Source organism: Rhinopithecus roxellana, chromosome 12 (genome assembly GCF_007565055.1).
Source record: "Rhinopithecus roxellana isolate Shanxi Qingling chromosome 12, ASM756505v1, whole genome shotgun sequence".
Lineage (NCBI taxonomy): Eukaryota > Metazoa > Chordata > Mammalia > Primates > Cercopithecidae > Rhinopithecus > Rhinopithecus roxellana.
The window spans coordinates 3,872,778-3,891,384 of record NC_044560.1 but is presented as its reverse complement, the minus strand read 5'-3'; the positions used below and the strand labels follow the sequence as shown (position 1 = coordinate 3,891,384).

Sequence of the window (18,607 nt, the reverse complement as noted above, 5' to 3'; positions counted from 1 at the left end):
TTAGATAGTAGTAGGAAATAACTATTCATTTTCTCCTATGATTATCATTGTGGTTATGTAGGACAATGTTCTTGTTCTTAGGAGAAGCAGGATGAAGGATTCAGGAGTGAAATGTTGTGATGTCTGCAATTTACTTTTCTTTTTGGGGGGTAGTGGGGGAAAATGGGGTATCACTCTGTTGCCCAGGCTGGAGTGCAAAAGTGCAATCTTGGCTCACTACAACCTCTACCTCTTGGGCTCAAACAATCCTCCTACCACAGCCTCCTGAGTAGCTGAAACTACAGGTGCGTGCCACCAGACCTGGCTAATTTTTGTATTTTTTGTAGAGACAGGGTCTTGTTATGTTGTCCAGGCTGGTCTCCAACCGCAGTCCACCCACCTCAGCCTCTCAAAGTGCTAGGATTACAGGCGTGAGCCACAGTGCCCTGCAAATTTACTTTTCTTTCTTTCTTTCTTTTTTTTTTTTTGAAATGGAGTCTTGCTCTGTCACCCAGACTGGAATGCAGTGGTACCATCTTGGCTCACTACAACCTCTACCTCACGGGTTCAAGTGATTCTCCTGCCACAGCCCCCGAGTAGTTGGGATTACGGGTGCCTACCACTGCGTATGCCCAGCTAATTTTTGTATTATTAGTAGAGACAGGGTTTCGCCATATTGGCCAGGTTGGTCTTGAACACCTGACCTCAGGGGATCCCTCCGCCTCAGCCTTCCAAAATGGTGGGATTACAGGCATGAGCCACTGCGCCCGGCCCAAATTTGCTTTCAAATAATCCAGCAAAAAGAAAAAATAAAATAGAGAAACAGCTAGGTACATACATACAACAAACACGGCAAAATATTAACAGTTGTTACACTTAAGTGGTGGTTATGCTGCTGTTTGTTGTACCATGGCTTCAATGTTTCCATAAGTCTCAAATTTTTCAAAATAGAAAGTTAAATAATGGTTGAAGAAATAATGGAATTAGAAAATCACCATTCTGTAACAATTGTAGTAATAACTAATTAGGCAAGATTCATCAGTCTGCCAGGTACAGTGGCTCATGCCTATAATCCCAATACTTTGGGAGACTGAGGCAGGCAGATCACCTGAAGTCAGGAGTTTGAGACCAGCCTGGCCAACATGGTGAAACCCCATCTTTACCAAAAATATAAAAAGTAGCCGGGCGTGGTGGTGCACACCTGTAATTCCAGCTACTCGGGAGGCTGAGGCAGAAGAATCGCTTGAACCCGGGAGGCGGAGGTTGCAGTAAGCCGAGATCATGCCACTGCACTCCAGCCTGGGAGATAGAGCGAGAGGTCTACCTCAAAAATAAATAAATACATAAATAAAAGATTCATCAATGGGTCCTAAAACCACTGGGTGAAAATTTGAAGACAAACAGGATATTTACATAGTCCCAGTATATTTATACACAAATTATTAGTCGTAAAAGGGGGAAAATGGTAATTTTACAGTGAAGACTACCAACAAACCCCACTTTAAGCAGGGATCAAGGTTAGCATCACGGGTCATGGGACCAACAGACCTCGTGTGCCCCCTGCCGTGATACACAAAGACATCGCATCGCTTCAGAGATCTTCTGTCCAAACACTTATAACCTGAGTCAAATCATGAGGAAACATCGGACAACCCCAAATTGAGGGACATTCCAAAAGCAATGCAAGCCTGAACTCTTCAAAAGTGCCAGTGTCATGAAAGACAAAGAAAGGCTGAGAAAGTGTTCTAGATTGAAGGAGATGAAACTGCCACAATGATGGAATACAATGTTCCTGGATTGGATCCTAGATCAGAGAGAAAAATTACTCAAACGACATGTTTTGTTTTTGTTTTTGTTTTGTTTTGAGACAGGGTCTCACTCTGTCACCCAGGCTGGAGTGCAGTGACGTGATCACTGCTCACTGCAGCCTCGACCTCCCCAGGCTCAGGTGATTCTCCCACCTTAGCCGCCCAAGGAGCTGGGACTACAGGCGTGCACTACCATGCCTGGCTAATTATTATTATTATTATTTTTTTTTATAGAGATGGGGTTTCACCATGTTGCCCAGGCTAGGCCTGTAACTCCTGGGCTCAAGGGATCCGCTCACCCACCTCAGCCTCCTAAAGTGCTAGGATTACAGGTGTGAGCCACCGTCCCCAGCCCTAAAGTTACTTTTATTTAAATATCTTTATTGGCTGGGTGGTGGTGTGTGCCTATAATTCTAGCATGTGGGAAGGCCAAGGAGGGAGGATCACTTGAAGCAAGGAGTTCATAACCAGCCTAGACAACATAATGAGACCCTGTCTTTACCAAAAAAAAATTTAATTAGCCAGAAGTGGTGGTGCACACCTACATAAATAAATAAATAGGGCGCGGTGGCTCAAGCCTGTAATCCCAGCACTTTGGGAGGCAGAGACGGGCGGATCACGAGGTCAGGAGATCGAGACCATCCTGGCTAACACGGTGAAACCCCATCTCTACTAAAAAATACAAAAAACTAGCCGGGCGAGGTAGCGGGCGCCTGTAGTCCCAGCTACTCGGGAGGCTGAGGCAGGAGAATGGCATAAACCCGGGAGGCGGAGCTTGCAGTGAGCTGAGATCCGGCCACTGCACTCCAGCCTGGGCGACAAAGCGAGACTCCGTCTCAAAATAAATAAATAAATAAATAAATAAATAAATAATATATATATATACACACACACACACATATATATATAATTATTGCCCTGGTATTTCTTTCAGTTTTTTGTTTGTTTGTTTGTTTGTTTTTTGAGACAGAGTTTCATTCTTGTTGCCCAGGCTGGAGTGCAATGGTGCGATCTTGGCTCACTGCAACCTCTGCCTCCCGGGTTCAAGCGATTCTCCTGCCTCAGCCTCCCAAGTAGCTGGGATTACAGGTGTCTGTCACAATGCCCTGCTAATTATTCATATTTTTAGTAGAGATGGGGTTTGACCATGTTGGCCTTGAACTCCTGACCTCAGGTGATCCACCCACCTCAGCCTCCCAAAGTGCTGGGATTACAGGCGTGAGCCACCGCGCCCCCCCAGCCTTCTTTCAGTTTCCAGGAATGTTGTAGAGCTTCGTCCTGTTCACCTCATGGAGCTGATGAGCTGGGAGAATTCAAGGGAGGTGATGGAAGGGGAGAAGGTAAGTCCCCAAGTGACCCAGTTGAAAACTGGGCCTGGACCAGGCACAGTGGCTCACGCCTGTAATCCCAGCACTTTGGAAGGCTGAGGTGGGAGGATCGCTTGAGGTCAGGAGTTCGAGACCAGCCTGGCCAACATGGTGAAACCTTGTCTCTACGAAAAATACAAAAATTAGCCAGGTGTGGTGGTGCACACCTGTAGTCACAGCTACTTGGGAGGCTGAGGCAGGAAAACAGCTTGAACCCGGGAGGCAGAGGTTGCAGTGAGCAGAGATTGTACCATTGGATTCCGCCTGGGCAACACAGCAAGACTGTCTTGAAAAAAAAAAAAAGTTGCATTTCAAACAACTTTTGACAATCAGTGCTGTAAAGCTGAATCCCAGAGGTAACTGAGACAGGAGCAGGAGGATCTATGGTCCAGCCTCCCTCTGGCCCTATAATTCTCTTCCTGATTGAGTTACTTACATTCTTCGAGAGAGTTTTTGCTTGTCCTCCCAACTCGCCTGAAAACTTCTAGGGAGAAGGGCCAGCCTTTGGGGTTGTGTTCCTGTGTGACCTATCCCTAGGAGATTCTGCACACCCGGTTCTGCCCACTTGCAGCCAGCGTCCAGGACTCCACAACACTACCTGCAATAATTACCTCGGTCTCAGTCTTGTTGCAGAAAGTGGCCAGTGTGGTGGACATAGTGCAGAGGTTTAGGTTCTGACCAACCTGGGATAGCAATTTATGGGCTAGGTGACATCCTTGAGCAACTGTATGACCTCAGGCCTGTCATATGGTCTCTGAGCCTCAGGTTTTTCTTCTGTAAAATGGGAGTGATAAAACCAACTTCTCTGATGGGTATGGTGGCTCATGCCTGTAATCCCAGCACTTTGGGAGGCTGAGGCAGGTGGATCGCTTGAGCTCACGAGTTGGAGGTCAGCCTGGGCAACATGTCAAGACCCCGTCGCTACAAAAAATACAAAAAATTGGCTGAGTGTGGTGGTGTGCACCTGTGGTCCAAGCTACTTGGCAGGCTAAGGTGAGAGGATCCTTTGAGCCCTGGAGTTGGAGGTTGCAGTGAGCCGAGGTCACGGCACTGCACTCTAGCCTGGGTGTCAGAGTAAGACCCCATCTTAAATAAATAAATACTTTGTGTAAACATTTGTAACTGTAATTCATTGAATGTGATACATGTATATACAAAGAAACATAAATAGTTGTCAATTAAATTATGACACATCATCATCAACTGGAACTGGAACTGAAATCACATACTAACTTTAGAAATGTGAAACAAATTTCGGGTATGGTGGCACTTTGGGAGGCCGAGGTGGGCAGATCACCTGCGGTCAGGAGTTTGACACCAGCCTGGCCAACACGGGTTAAAAATACAAAAATTAGCCGGGCATGGCGGTACATGCCTGTAGTCCCAGCTACTCCAGGAGGCTGAGGCAGGAGAATCCCTTGAACCGGGGAGGCAGAGGTTGCAGTAACCTGAGATTGTGCCACTGCACTCCAGCTTGGGCAATAGAGCGAGTCTGAAAAAAAAAGAAAGGAAAGGGAAAGGGAAAGGGAAAAGGAAAAGGAAGGAAAGGAAAGGGAAAAGGAAAGGGAAAGGGAAAGGGAAAAGGAAAGGGAAAGGGAAAGGGAAAAGGAAAAGGAAAAGGAAAGGAAAAGAGGAGGGGAGGGGAGGGAAGGGAAGGAGGGAAGGAAAGGAAAGAAAGGAAAGAAAAGATAGAAAAGGGCTGGGCGCGGTGGCTCAAGCCTGTAATCCCAGCACTTTGGGAGGCCGAGATGGGCGGGTCACGAGGTCAGGAGATCGAGACCGTCCTGGCTAACACGGTGAAACCTCGTCTCTACTAAAATAATACAAAAAAACTATCCGGGCGAGGTGGCGGGCGCCTGTAGTCCCAGCTAATCGGGAAGCTGAGGCGGGAGAATGGCGTAAACCCGGGAGGCGGAGCTTGCAGTGAGCTGAGATCCGGCCACTGCACTCCAGCCTGGGCGACAGAGCAAGACTCCCGTCTCAAAAAAAAAAAGAAAAAAAAAAAAGAAAAGAAAGGTGGCTCGTGCCTGTAATCCCAGCATTTTGGGAGGGCGAGGCGAGCAGATCACTTGAGGCCATGAGTTTGAGATCAGCCTGGCCAACATGGCCAAACACTGTCTCTACTAAAAATAACAAAAATTAGCCGGGCATGGTGTCTTCACACGCCTATAATCCCAGCTATCCCTTGAACCTGGAGGTGGAGGTGGCAGTGAGCTGCACATTGCAACACTGCACTCCAGCCTGGGGGACAAGAGCGAGACTCCGTTTCAAAAAAAAAAGAAACAAAAAGTGTGCCTTAAAATAGATGAAGTACTGTATTATTATTATTATTAGAGGGCTGGAGCAGAACAAGTTAGCATTTTGTGCCTCGAGATTCAAATCCCAGGTCTACCATTTATTCCTTGGGTGACTTTTTTTTTTTGGCGGGGGGGAGGACAGAGTCTCACCCTGTCGTCCAGACTGGAGTGAGGTGGCACGAACTTGGCTCACCGCTACTTTCGCCTACCGGGTTCAAGCAATTCTCCTGCCTCAGCCTCCCGACTAGCTGGGATTACAGGCGCGCGCTACTACCGCCCGGCTAATCCTTGAGTGACTTTAAGCAAGATACTTGATCTCTCTGTGCCTCAGTTTCCTCACCCGCAGAATGAATATCAATAGTTCCTGCTACACCAAGCTGTATGGGTTATTATTAAATATGTGAATACTCAGAAAGTACCTGGTACAAAGTAGCGCTATTACTGCTATTATTTAGAACAAAGTTATTGTTTCCAGGTTTGGAGGTGGGCTGGCGGAGGGAGGAGAGGACGCACCGGTCCGCCTTTCAGAAAAGAGATCCAGGCTTTACCCTGCCTCCCAAGTGGACTGGGCCCGGCATCCCGAGCCCCGCCCCCTCCACGCCCCGCCCCGCTCTTGCTGGCCGAGACTCTGCGCTACTCTCGCGCTCTTTGAAAGTGCGCGAGCTCCGACCGAGACCTGGGCCGGCGGTTGGTCGGCCGAAACCATCTGCTACCTTACATGGGGGGAGGTCAGCGCCTATACAGCCACACTTTTTGCCATCTTCAGCTTTTCAGGCCTAGGTTCTGGTTTTATTTTAGCTTTCAGAGCTTCTCTGTAGGCTCGAATTTCCAAGAGGCAGCCCGAGTCCCTGGAGAGAGGGTCATCGTGGCTCTCCTCGGAGCCTTCCACCTCTGGACGGGCAACCGGTGGGAGAGGACGCCGGTGGGCGGAGGGAAGGAGGCGGCCCTAGCGCCATTTTGTGGGAGCGAAGCGGTCGCTGGGCTGCGCTTGGGTCCGTCGCTGCCTCGGTGTCCCTGTCGGGCTTCCCAGCAGCGGCCTAGTGGGTGAGTCGCGGAGCCTTCTCACTGAGGATGCCGTAGGTGCTTCGGCTCCCGCACTGGGGCTGCCCGAGGCGGACGCAGCGGCTTCGGCCCCTGCCCCGGGATGTGAGTCGTGAGACCGGGCCTAGTTCTGCCCGAGCGGGCTCGCGCGGGAGCGTCGTTGGGTCCGGGCACAGGGAGGCCGCTGGTGCCGAAACGGGGAGCCGGGCCCGTGGTGCCGCGCAGGCTGAGGCGGAGGTTGGCCCCGGACCCGGACAGTGCCGGAGCCTTCGGTACTTTGTACCCCGAGGGACGCTGCCAGCTCGGGCCTGGTGCTCCTGCGCCCCACCCCGGGCCGCGCTGAGAAACTCCTCCCTCGGCTGGCACGCGCGGGCTTCTGGGAAGCGGCGGCCAGCTCCTCCAGGACCTGTCGCCGCGGGCCTTGAGGCTCGGGCTCACAGAGCTCCCGGAAGCTCCAAAATGAGGAACAGAGAAGAACTTTTCTCCTGTTCTTTACACCTGATTCACTGCCCATATTCAGTCTTCAGGTTCAGCTGATGGATCGCTTGCTTAGGAAAATCGACTTGGACCGTCACGCCCATGCCTCAGCCAGTTAGGCTCTTCCCCTACCTTCAGGATTACTTAACGACTTCCACGATGGTCATAAAATAGCTACTGTTTATTGTTCCCTTGCATACCCCAGCTTGTAACCAGCAAGCCACGTTGGACTCAGTTTCAGTACCTGACGCATCATAAGCCTTCAGGGAAAGTTTTTTGAATGAATGAACTGGCGAGGCATCAGATTCTGACAGGAAATCACTACCCTTACCTTCACCTCGTCATTTTTCAGAGATAACCAATGCATGTAGGAATCCAGACAATTTTTCTGGAAGTCAGAACACTAACATGGTTTGGGTATTATCGTTATAAGGAAACAGTTACTGTGACGTCAGTGTTCATTCATATCTCTTTTCCCTTTAAGAAAAGTGAAAGATGTCTGAATATATTCGGGTAACCGAAGATGAGAACGATGAGCCCATTGAAATACCATCGGAAGACGATGGGACGGTGCTGCTGTCCACAGTCACAGCCCAGTTTCCAGGGGCGTGTGGGCTTCGCTACAGGAATCCAGTGTCTCAATGTATGAGAGGTGTCCGACTGGTAGAAGGAATTCTGCATGCCCCCGATGCTGGCTGGGGAAATCTGGTGTATGTTGTCAACTATCCGAAAGGTTTGTTACTATTTGGTTTTGTAATCATGCTGAAGTGTGGTCGGGTGTGTGTCTCATCCATGGATCTTAGCCTCGTTTCCTGGCAGAATGTCTCCTGTAACTTAAGTATTTCCTTGAACTTCACTATTAGACAAGTTTGGAAGACCATGAGTCTAAATTTATGGAAACTGGGGATTATAGATCATTTTAAAAGAGAAAGCGATGTATTTAAAAAATATCTGAATAAGCTTTGCCAAGTTGATGCCAAATTTAAGGAATTACTAATGATGTGTTGCGCTTTTGCGCTTCTATGAGTGTTGTAAATAGATTCTTCTGAAGTGCTCCAGTATTTGGATTTGATCATTGTCCTTTTGGTCTTACATCATTCATTTGGCACATGTGACTTCATTTCTTCCCTTAAATGAACAAACAGTTGCAGTAGCCAAATCTTGAATTAGTGTAGTTCCAGTTACAATTTCGAGGTTCTGGTCTTATCCTTCTCGCTGCCTCTTATCACTGATGTTCTAAATCTAAGAAAAGGAAGCATGGGCCGGGCGCGGTGGCTCAAGCCTGTAATCCCAGCACTTTGGGAGGCCGAGACGGGTGGATCACAAGGTCAGGAGATCGAGACCATCCTGGCTAATACGGTGAAACCCCGTCTCTACTAAAGAATACAAAAAACTAGCCGGGCGACGAGGCGGGCACCTGTAGTCCTAGCTACTTGGGAGGCGGAGGCAGGAGAATGGCGTGAACCTGGGAGGCGGAGCTTGCAGTGAGCTGAGATCCGGCCACTGCACTCCAGCCTGTGCGACCGAGCCAGACTCCGTCTCAAAAAAAAAAAAAAAAGAAAGCATGAAGTTTAAGAAGTGTGCCAAAGAAATAGCTAATTTTCGCATTTTGAAGTAGTGTACTGTTAATAGTCGATCTGTGTGTTGCTTTTGTTATAACTTGGTATTGCAACAAAGTCTATGAAATTTGGTCAGTATGCAAGACACTCTTTTACATGTGTAGAAAAACTTTAGGGCCAGGCACAGTGGCTCACGTCTGTAATCCCAGCACTTTGGGAGGCCGAGGCGGGTGGATCACCTGAGGTCAGAGTTTGAGACCAGCCTGGCCAACATGATGAAACTCCATCTCTATTAAAAACACAAAAAATTAGCTGGATGTGGTGGGTGCCTGTAATCCTAGCTACTCCGGAGGTTGAGGCAGGAGAATCGCTTGAACCGGGAGGTGGAGGTGGCAGTGAATAGAGATTATGCCATTGCACTCCAGCCTGAGCAACAAAAGCGAAACTCCGTCTCAAAACAAAAAGAAAAAAAACGAAAACAAAAATTAGCTGGGCGTGGTGGCGGGCGCCTTGTAGTCCCAGCTACTCTGGAGGCTGAGACAGGAGAATCGCTTAAACCTGGGAGGCAGAGATTACAATGAGATGAGATTGCGCCACTGCACTCCAGCCTGGGTGACAGAGCAAGACTTCGGCTCAAAAAAAAAAAAAATAATAATTAATAATGTAGGCCGGGCGCAGTGGCTCAAGCCTGTAATCCCAGCACTTTGGGAGGCAGAGATGGGCGGATCACAAGGTCAGGAGATCGAGACCATCCTGGCTAACCCAGTGAAACCCCGTCTCTACTAAAAAATACAAAAAACTAGCTGGGCGAGGTGGCGGGCGCTTGTAGTCCCAGCTACTCGGGAGGCTGAGGCAGGAGAATGGCGTAAACCCAGGAGGCGGAGCTTGCAGTGAGCTGAGATCCGGCCACTGCACTCCAGCCTGGGTGACAGAGCGAGACTCGTCTCAAAAAAAAATAATAATAATAATAATGTAAACTGGGGATTTTTAGTATGCTGTTTCTTCAGCCATTGGGTATAGATTAATATTTACCCAAATTTAAAATGTCAGGCTGGGTACAGTGGCTCACACCTGTAATTCCAGCACTTTGGGAGGCTGAGGTGAGCAGATCACCTGAGGTCCGAAGTTCAAGACCAGCCTGGCCAACGTGGTGAAACCCCGTCTCTACTAAAAATACAAAACTTAGACAGGCGCGGTGGTTTGCACCTGTAGTCTCAGTTACTGGGGAGGCTGAGGCAGGAGAATTGCTTGAACCCGGGAGGTAGAGGTTGCAGCAAGCTGAGATGGTGCCACTGCTCTCCAGCCTGGGCAGCAGAGCGAGATACTGTCTCAAAAAAAAAGAAAAAAATGTCATTTAATTTATCTCACCAGGCCGGATACAGTGGCTCACACCTGTAATCCCAGCTACTCAGGAGGCAGGAGAACCCCTTAATCACTTGAACCCAGGAGGCAGAGGTTGCAGCGAGGGGAGATTGCACCACTGCACTCCAGCCTGGGTGACAGAATGAGAATCCGTCTCAAAAAAAAAAAAATTATCTCCCTTTCTCTTCTAAATAACCTAAGGTTAAGGTTATGTAGGGGTTTTTAGTTGTTGTTGTTTGTTTTTTGAGATGGAGTCTTGCTCTGTCACCCAGGCTGGAGTGCAGTGGCGCGATCTTGGCTCACTGCAACCTCCACCTCTGGGGTTCAAGCAGTTATCTGCTTCAGCCTCCTGAGTAACTGGGATTACAGGCGCCTGCCACCACACCCGGCTAATTTTTGTATTTTTATCTATCTATTTATTTATTTTATTTTATTTTATTTTGAGACAAAGTCTCGCCCAGGCTGGAGTGCAGTGGCACAATCTTGGGTCACTGCAACCTCTGCCTCTTGGGTTCAAGCAATTCTCCTGCCTCAGCCTCCCAAGTAACTGGGATTACAGGCGCCTGCCACCGAGCCCAGCTAATTTTTTTGTGTGTTTTTAGCATAGATGGAGTTTCACCATCTTAGCCAGGCTGGTCTTGAACTCCTGACCTTGTGATCCACCCGCCTCAGCCTCCCAAAATGCTGGGATTACAGGTGTGAACCACCACGCCCAGCCAGTTATGTTTTTTTAAGTAAGCCAAACTTTTGGTTTCTTTCTCTTTTTTGAAATTAGAGATAGGGGCTATTGCTCTGTTGCCTAGGCATATTGTAGTGGCTGTTCATAGACACCCTGCAACCTCAAACTCCTGGACTCTAAGGCATCCTTCCTCCTCAGCCTCCTGAGTTGTTGGAACTTACAGGCATACACACCACTGTGCCTGGTTTTCCGTTTTATTGCAAAAGCTGTGTATTTGTTGAATGTTTAGGAAAGATAAAAGTTAAATCTACATCAGGAGATACAAGTTGCTGATACTTAAAGTCAAAGTGAAGTAGAATTATTTTTGTTTTGATAAACATTTTGAGGGAGAGAGATTGTAATCTGGAAGTACTACAAAAAACAAAATTGGAAATCACTGAATTTCACCAGAAAAGCCCCTCAGACACTAAACTTAAGCCTTTATTCTGTCCTCTAGAGCAAAAATCACTTGCCAAGTTTTCAGTGTCTTACTCTTTTTAAAGAGTCTTCTTTTTGCTTCTCATTTCTAGATGTAGGAGGTAGTGTTTTTAAAGAAGTGCTAAGTCTAAAAGGTTTCTGCTCATTTTATTTAGATAACAAAAGAAAAATGGATGAGACAGATGCTTCATCAGCAGTGAAAGTGAAAAGAGCAGTCCAGAAAACATCCGATTTAATAGTGTTGGGTCTCCCATGGAAAACAACTGAACAGGACCTGAAAGAGTATTTTAGTACCTTTGGAGAAGTTCTTATGGTGCAGGTAAACTTCGATTGCATCAAACAGGTTTTCTTTACAGTGAATGAGCATCTAGCATTTATTTATTGGTATACATAGAGATGGGGTCTCACTATGTTGCCTGTGCTCTGGTGTCGAACTTCTGGGCTCAAACTGTCCTCCCGCCTCAACTCCAGTGTGCTGAGCTACGATGCCTTAGCCACATTCTTGTTACTTTTTTTTTTTTTTTTTTTGGAGACCAAGTCTCACTTTGCTGTCCAGGCTGGAGTGCAGTGGCACTATCTTGGCTCACTGCAAACCTCCACCTCCCGGGTTTAAGCGATTTCTCCTGTCTCAGCCTCCTGTATCTGAGATTACAGGCGCACATCATCATGCCTGGCTAATTTTGTATTTTTTAGTAGAGACAGGGTTTCACCAGTTGGCCAGGCTGTTCTTGAACTCCTGACCTCAGGTGATCCACCCACCTTGGCCTCCCAGTGCTGAGATTACAGGTGTGAGCCACCAGTGCCCAGCCATATTCTTGTTATTTTAATGGCACTGTACTTCCTGTTACACAGATGATACTTCAATATTTGTTGTATTTATACATATATCATGACTCTATATTATTGCCTTCAGTATTGTAAAATCCTATTGTTGCATGAAGGCTTAAGGGAATTAGGTGATAATAGCTTTTTATCTTTGAATTCATTCTAAGACATTCTGTTAAAATCCTGTTGGGGTGACTCATGCCTGTAATCCCAGCATTTTGGTAGGCTGAGGTGGGAGGATTGCTTGAGGCCAGGAGTTCAAAACCACCTTGGCCAACATAATCCAGACTCAGTTTCTTTTTTTTTCTTTTCTTTTCTTTTCTTTTTGGAGACAGGGTCTGGCTCTGTCAGTCAGGCTCTAGAGTGCAGTGGTGCAGTTTAGGCTTGCTGCAACCTCCGCCTCCTGCATTCAAGCTATTCTTGTGCCTCAGCCTGTCAAGTAGCTGGGACTGCAGGCGCATGCCACTACACCTGGCTAATTTTTGTGTTTTTTGTAGAGATAGGGTTTCACTGTGTTGCCCAGGCTGGTCTTTAACTCCTGTGCTCAAGTTATCCACCCTCCTCAGCCTCCCAAAGCACTGGGAATACAGGTGTGAGCCACAACGCCCGGCCCCATCTTTCTTTTTTTTAAGAACTCAAAAACATTTCTGTTGTATAAATGAGTTTTGCTCTATTGTTAACACGGTATGGATTCAATATTAACCTCCTTGTTTTTACTCTGAAGACTAACTTGGTTTAAGTTTTAAACAACTGCATCCAGTTGAAACCATTCAAATTGTTTTTAAGGAACTATGATTTGGGCATGGAGTGTGTATGTGTACTTTTAGAGTAAACTTAAATCATCCTTTCTAGGTCAAGAAAGATCTTAAGACTGGTCATTCAAAGGGCTTTGGCTTTGTTCGTTTTACGGAATATGAAACACAGGTGAAAGTAATGTCACAGCGACATATGATAGATGGACGATGGTGTGACTGTAAACTTCCTAATTCTAAGGTACTTGGGTCTGTGCTTTGGGATTTTTTGCTGACAAACTTCCTTAGAAGATTGTAAGATAAAATGTAAACACACTTAGAAAAGATAGTGGTAGGGTGTGTTCGTGAAATCCTTTTGTCTTGTTGAAGTGTTTGGCCCTTAATGCATGTTGAATATTTTATGCTTGTTTGAAATATTTAGTTTATTACTTCTCCAAACGAAAGCTTTGTTCATTTTGTTCTTCCTTTTCTTTTTGTTATGCATGGAAAAGAGGAAAGATTGTTTTTCAACAGTTTCTTACATAGTTATATGTTAAAACATAAAGACAATCAGAATACATACATTAATCTCGTTATAACGACCTAACTTTTTCCAAGCAAACAAATAACATTTGCTTATTTGGAACATCATCATCTTTGCCAGGAGATTGCGCATGTATTGATTTTCTCAAATCCAAATACAGTCATGCGTCACATGGCAAAGTTCATCAGTCAGCAGCAGACCACATGTACAGCAGTGGTCCCATAAGATTATAACACTGTTTTTACGGTACCCTTTCTATGTTTAGATACACAGATACTTACCATCATGTTACAGTCAGTTACCTACAGTGTTGAGTACAGTAACTTGGAAGTTTGTGGCCTGGGAGCAATAGGCTATACCATCTAGCTTAGGTGTGGGGTAGGCTGTGCTATCTGGGTTTATATATTTGCACAACCACGATTTTTGGTTTGTTTGTTGTTTGTTTGTTTGTTTGAGACAAGAGTCTTACTTTGTCGTCCAGGCTGGAGTACAGTGGTGCGATCTCAGCTCACTGCAAGCTCCACCTTCTGGGTTCACACCATCCTCCTGCCTCAGCCTACTGAGTAGCTGGGACTACAGGCGCCCACCAACACGCTTGGCTGATTTTTTGTATTTTTAGTAGAGATGGGGTTTCACCATGTTAGCCAGGATGGTCTTGATCTTCTGACCTCATGATCTGCCCAGCCACTGCGCCTGTCCTTTTTTTTTTTTTTTTTTTTTTTGAGACAGAATTTTGCTCTTGTTGCCCAAGCTGGAGTGCAGTGGTGTGCTCTCCGGTCACTGCAATCTCCGCCTCCCAGGTTCCAGCAATTCTCCTGCCTCAACTTCCTGAGCTTCTGGGATTACAGGCCTGCACCACTATGCCTGGCTAATTTTGTATTTTTAGTAGAGATGGAGTTTCTCCATGTTGGTCACGCTCATTTCGAACTCCTGACCTCAGGTGATCCACCTGCCTTGGCCTCCCAAAGTGTGGGGATTACAGGCGTGAGCCACTGCGCCCGGCCTTTTTTTTTTTTTTCTTTTAAGACGGAGTTTTACTCTTGTTGCTCAGTCTAGAGTGTAAAGGCGCAATCTTGGCTCACTGCAACCTCCATCTCCTGGATTCAAGTGATTCTCCTGCCTCAGCCTCCCAAGATGCTGGGATTGCAGGCACCTGCAACCACACCCAGCTAATTTTTGTATTAGTAGAGCTGGAGTTTCACCATGTTGACCAGGCTGGTCTTGAACTCCTGACCTCAGGTGATCCACCCGCCTCGGCCTCTCAAAGTGCTGAGACTACAGGCGTTCACCACCACACCTGGCCACAATGATGAAATTGTGTAATGGCTCATGACGTATTTCTCAGAACATATGTCCATCTTTATGTGATGCATGACTCTGTACTTTTGTAACTTAAAACGTTACTCTTCACTGAAGCCTTATAAGAAAAAAATGCTGATGCAAAAAATTAAGGGTATGTCTACTTTTTAATGATTTACTGCTATCCAAGGCAGAATGATTTTGTTATATCCCTTACCTTAATGCTTTTTTCATTGTTCATAACATATTTCTGAGTGTTTTTTCTTCCTTTTGATTTGATCAGCAAAGCCAAGATGAGCCTTTGAGAAGCAGAAAAGTGTTTGTGGGGCGCTGTACAGAGGACATGACTGAGGATGAGCTGCGGGAGTTCTTCTCTCAGTACGGGGATGTGATGGATGTCTTCATCCCCAAGCCGTTCAGGGCCTTTGCCTTTGTTACATTTGCAGATGATCAGGTATTTTTCTCCTTAACGTGTATGTCCCGACCAGGCGTGGTGGCTCATGCTTGTAATCCCGGCACTTTGGGAGGCTGAGGTGGGCGGATCATGAGGTCAGGAGATCAAGACCATCCTGGCCGACATGGTGAAATCCCGTCTCTATTAAAATACAAAAAAAAAAAAATTTAGCTGGGTATGGTGGTGCACGCCTGTCGTCCCAGCTACTCTGGAGCCTGAGGTAGGGGAATCACTTGAACCCAGGAGGCGGAGGTGGCAGTGAGCTGAGATCATGCCACTGCACTCCAGCCTGGTGACAGAGCAAGACTGTCTCAAAAAAAAAAAAATAATAATATGTCCCAGGGAATTAGGTACTTTGTCTTGAACATTTCCCATCCAGCTAATTGCTAGTCTTAGCTGAGTTTGTGATCCCTGTATCTGATAACCCAAATGTAATATTTTTAAGAAATCTAAAAGGAAATAACCTTTAGATAGTTTTCAGTATGTGGCATTTGGGAATGTTACATACCATTTTGTGTTGTTGTTTTTTTTTTTTTTTGAGACAGTTTCGCTCTTGTTGCGCAGACTGGAGTGCAGTGGCGCGTTCTCTGTTCACTGCAACCTCCACCTAACGGGTTCAAGCAGTTCTCCTGCCTCAGCCTCCCAAGTAGCTGGGATTACAGCCACCTGCCACCACGCCCCGCTAATTTATCTGTATTTTTAGTAGAGACAGGGTTTCACCATGTTGGCCAGGCTGGTCTCAAACTCCTGACCTCAGGTGATCCACCCACCTCAGGCTCCCTCCCAAAGTGCTGAGATTACAGGTGTGAGCCACCACACCTGGCCATTTTTTTGTGTCTTTAGTAGAGATGGGGTTTCACTGTTTTGGTCTGGCTGGTCCTGCACTCTTGACCTCAGGTGATCCACCCGCCTCAGCCTCCCAAAGTGCTGGGATTACAGGCGTGAGCCACCACTCCCACTCCTGGCCTTTTTTTTTTTTTTTTTTTTTTTTGAGACAGGGTCTCACTGTGTTGCCCAGGCTGGTGGAACATAGTGGTGTAATCAAAGCTCGCTACACCCTAGAACTCCTGGGCTCAGCCTCCAGGGGAGGATCCTCCAGCTGCAGCCTCCTAAGTAGCTAGGACAGGTACATGCCACTATGCCCAGCTAATGTGGCATTTTGTGGGGTTTTTTTGATAGAGGTGGGGTCTCCCTGTGTCGTCCAGGCTGCCAGGCTAGTCTTCAACTCTTAGCCTCACACAGTCCTCCCACCTTGGCCTCCCAAAGCGCTAGGATTATAGGCATGAGCCACCATGTCCAGCCTATGTCTTTTGAAAATCGACGGAAATATCACTGCTGCTATTAAAACTAAAAGCTGTATTGGGGGTTTAAATGAAATGAACATTCATTAATTATTTTTCCTCTGGCTTTAGATAAATTAATGCTTGTAACCTAAGTTTTGTTGCTACTTTAAATGTATGAATCAATGGTTTAATCTTTTTTGTTTACATCCCTTATTTCTTATAGATTGCGCAGTCTCTTTGTGGAGAGGACTTGATCATTAAAGGAATCAGCGTTCATATATCCAATGCCGAACCTAAGCACAATAGCAATAGACAGTTAGAAAGAAGTGGAAGATTTGGTGGTAATCCAGGTGGCTTTGGGAATCAGGGTGGATTTGGTAATAGCAGAGGGGGTGGAGCTGGTTTGGGAAACAATCAAGGTAGTAATATGGGTGGTGGGATGAACTTTGGTGCATTCAGCATTAATCCAGCCATGATGGCTGCTGCCCAGGCAGCACTACAGAGCAGTTGGGGTATGATGGGCATGTTAGCCAGCCAGCAGAACCAGTCAGGCCCATCGGGTAATAACCAAAGCCAAGGCAACATGCAGAGGGAGCCAAACCAGGCCTTCGGTTCTGGAAATAACTCTTACAGTGGTTCTAATTCTGGTGCAGCAATTGGTTGGGGATCAGCATCAAATGCAGGGTCGGGCAGTGGTTTTAATGGAGGCTTTGGCTCAAGCATGGATTCTAAGTCTTCTGGCTGGGGAATGTAGGCAGTGGGGTTGTGGTTGGTTGGTATAGAATGGTGGGAATTCAAATTTTTCTAAACTCATGGTAAGTATATTGTAAAATAGGTATGTACTAAGAATTTTCAAAATTGGTTTGTTCAGTGTGGAGTATATTCAGCAGTATTTTTGACATTTTTCTTTAGAAAAAGGAAGAGCTAAAGGAATTTTATAAGTTTTGTTACATGAAAGGTTGAAATACTGAGTGGTTGAAAGTGAACTGCTGTTTGCCTGATTGGTAAACCAACACACTACAATTGATATTAAAAGGTTTCTCCTGTAATATTTTATCCCTGGACTTGTCAAGTGAATTCTTTGCATGTTCAAAATGGAAACCATTGATTAGAACTACATTCTTTACCCCTTGTTTTAATTTGAACCCCACCATATGGATTTTTTTCCTTAAGAAAATCTCCTTTTAGGAGATCATGATGTCACAGTGTTTGGTTCTTTTGTTTTGTTTTTTAACACTTGTCTCCCCTCATATACAAAAGTACAATATGAAGCCTTCATTTAATCTCTGCAGTTCATCTCATTTCAAATGTTTATGGAAGAAGCACTTCATTGAAAGTAGTGCTGTAAATATTCTGCCATAGGAATACTTCTGTCTACATGCTTTCTCATTCAAGAATTCGTCATCACGCATCACAGGCCGCGTCTTTGACGGTGGGTGTCCCATTTTTATCCGCTACTCTTTATTTCATGGAGTCGTATCAACGCTATGAACGCAAGGCTGTGATATGGAACCAGAAGGCTGTTTGAACTTTTGAAACCTTGTGTGGGATTGATGGTGGTGCCGAGGCATGAAAGGCTAGTATGAGCGAGAAAAGGAGAGAGCGCGTGCAGAGACTTGGTGGTGCATAATGGATATTTTTTAACTTGGCGAGATGTGTCTCTCAATCCTGTGGCTTTGGTGAGAGAGTGTGCAGAGAGCAATGATAGCAAATAATGTACGAATGTTTTTTGCATTCAAAGGACATCCACATCTGTTGGAAGACTTTAAGTGAGTTTTTGTTCTTAGATAACCCACATTAGTTGAATGTGTTAAGTGAAATGATACTTGTACTCCCCCTACCCCTTTGTCAACTGCTGTGAATGCTGTATGGTGTGTGTTCTCTTCTGTTACTGATATGTAAGTGTGGCAATGTGAACTGAAGCTGATGGGCTGAGAACATGGACTGAGCTTGTGGTGTGCTTTGCAGGAGGACTTGAAGCAGAGTTCACCAGTGAGCTCAGGTGTCTCAAAGAAGGGTGGAAGTTCTCATGTCTGTTAGCTACCCATAAGAATGCTGTTTGCTGCAGTTCTGTGTCCTGTGCTTGGATGCTTTTTATAAGAGTTGTCATTGTTGGAAATTCTTAAATAAAACTGATTTAAATAATATGTGTCTTTGTTTTGCAGCCCTGAATGCAAAGAATTCATAGCAGTTAATTCCCCTTTTTTGACCCTTTTGAGATGGAACTTTCATAAAGTTTCTTGGCAGTAGTTTATTTTGCTTCAAATAAACTTATTTGAAAAGTTGTCTCAAGTCAAATGGATTCATCACCTGTCATGCATTGACACCTGATACCCAGACTTAATTGGTATTTGTTCTTGCATTGGCCAAAGTGAAAAGTGTTTTGTTTTTGTTTTTGTTTTTTGTTTTTTTTTTTTCTTTTGAA

The 18,607-nt window shown here is 45.9% G+C and overlaps 1 protein-coding gene across 1 annotated transcript; it reads left to right on the top strand.

The window, feature by feature from the left end:
* Positions 1-6,396: 6,396 nt before the first annotated feature.
* TARDBP (TAR DNA binding protein) lies at positions 6,397-18,468 on the top strand. Its single transcript, XM_010353527.2, has 6 exons — positions 6,397-6,495; positions 7,454-7,702; positions 11,202-11,365; positions 12,724-12,864; positions 14,729-14,899; positions 16,406-18,468. Exons 2-6 carry the CDS (start codon positions 7,465-7,467, stop codon positions 16,934-16,936), a joined length of 1,245 nt encoding a protein of 414 aa, XP_010351829.1. The 5' UTR covers positions 6,397-6,495; positions 7,454-7,464; the 3' UTR covers positions 16,937-18,468.
* Positions 18,469-18,607: the final 139 nt, after the last annotated feature.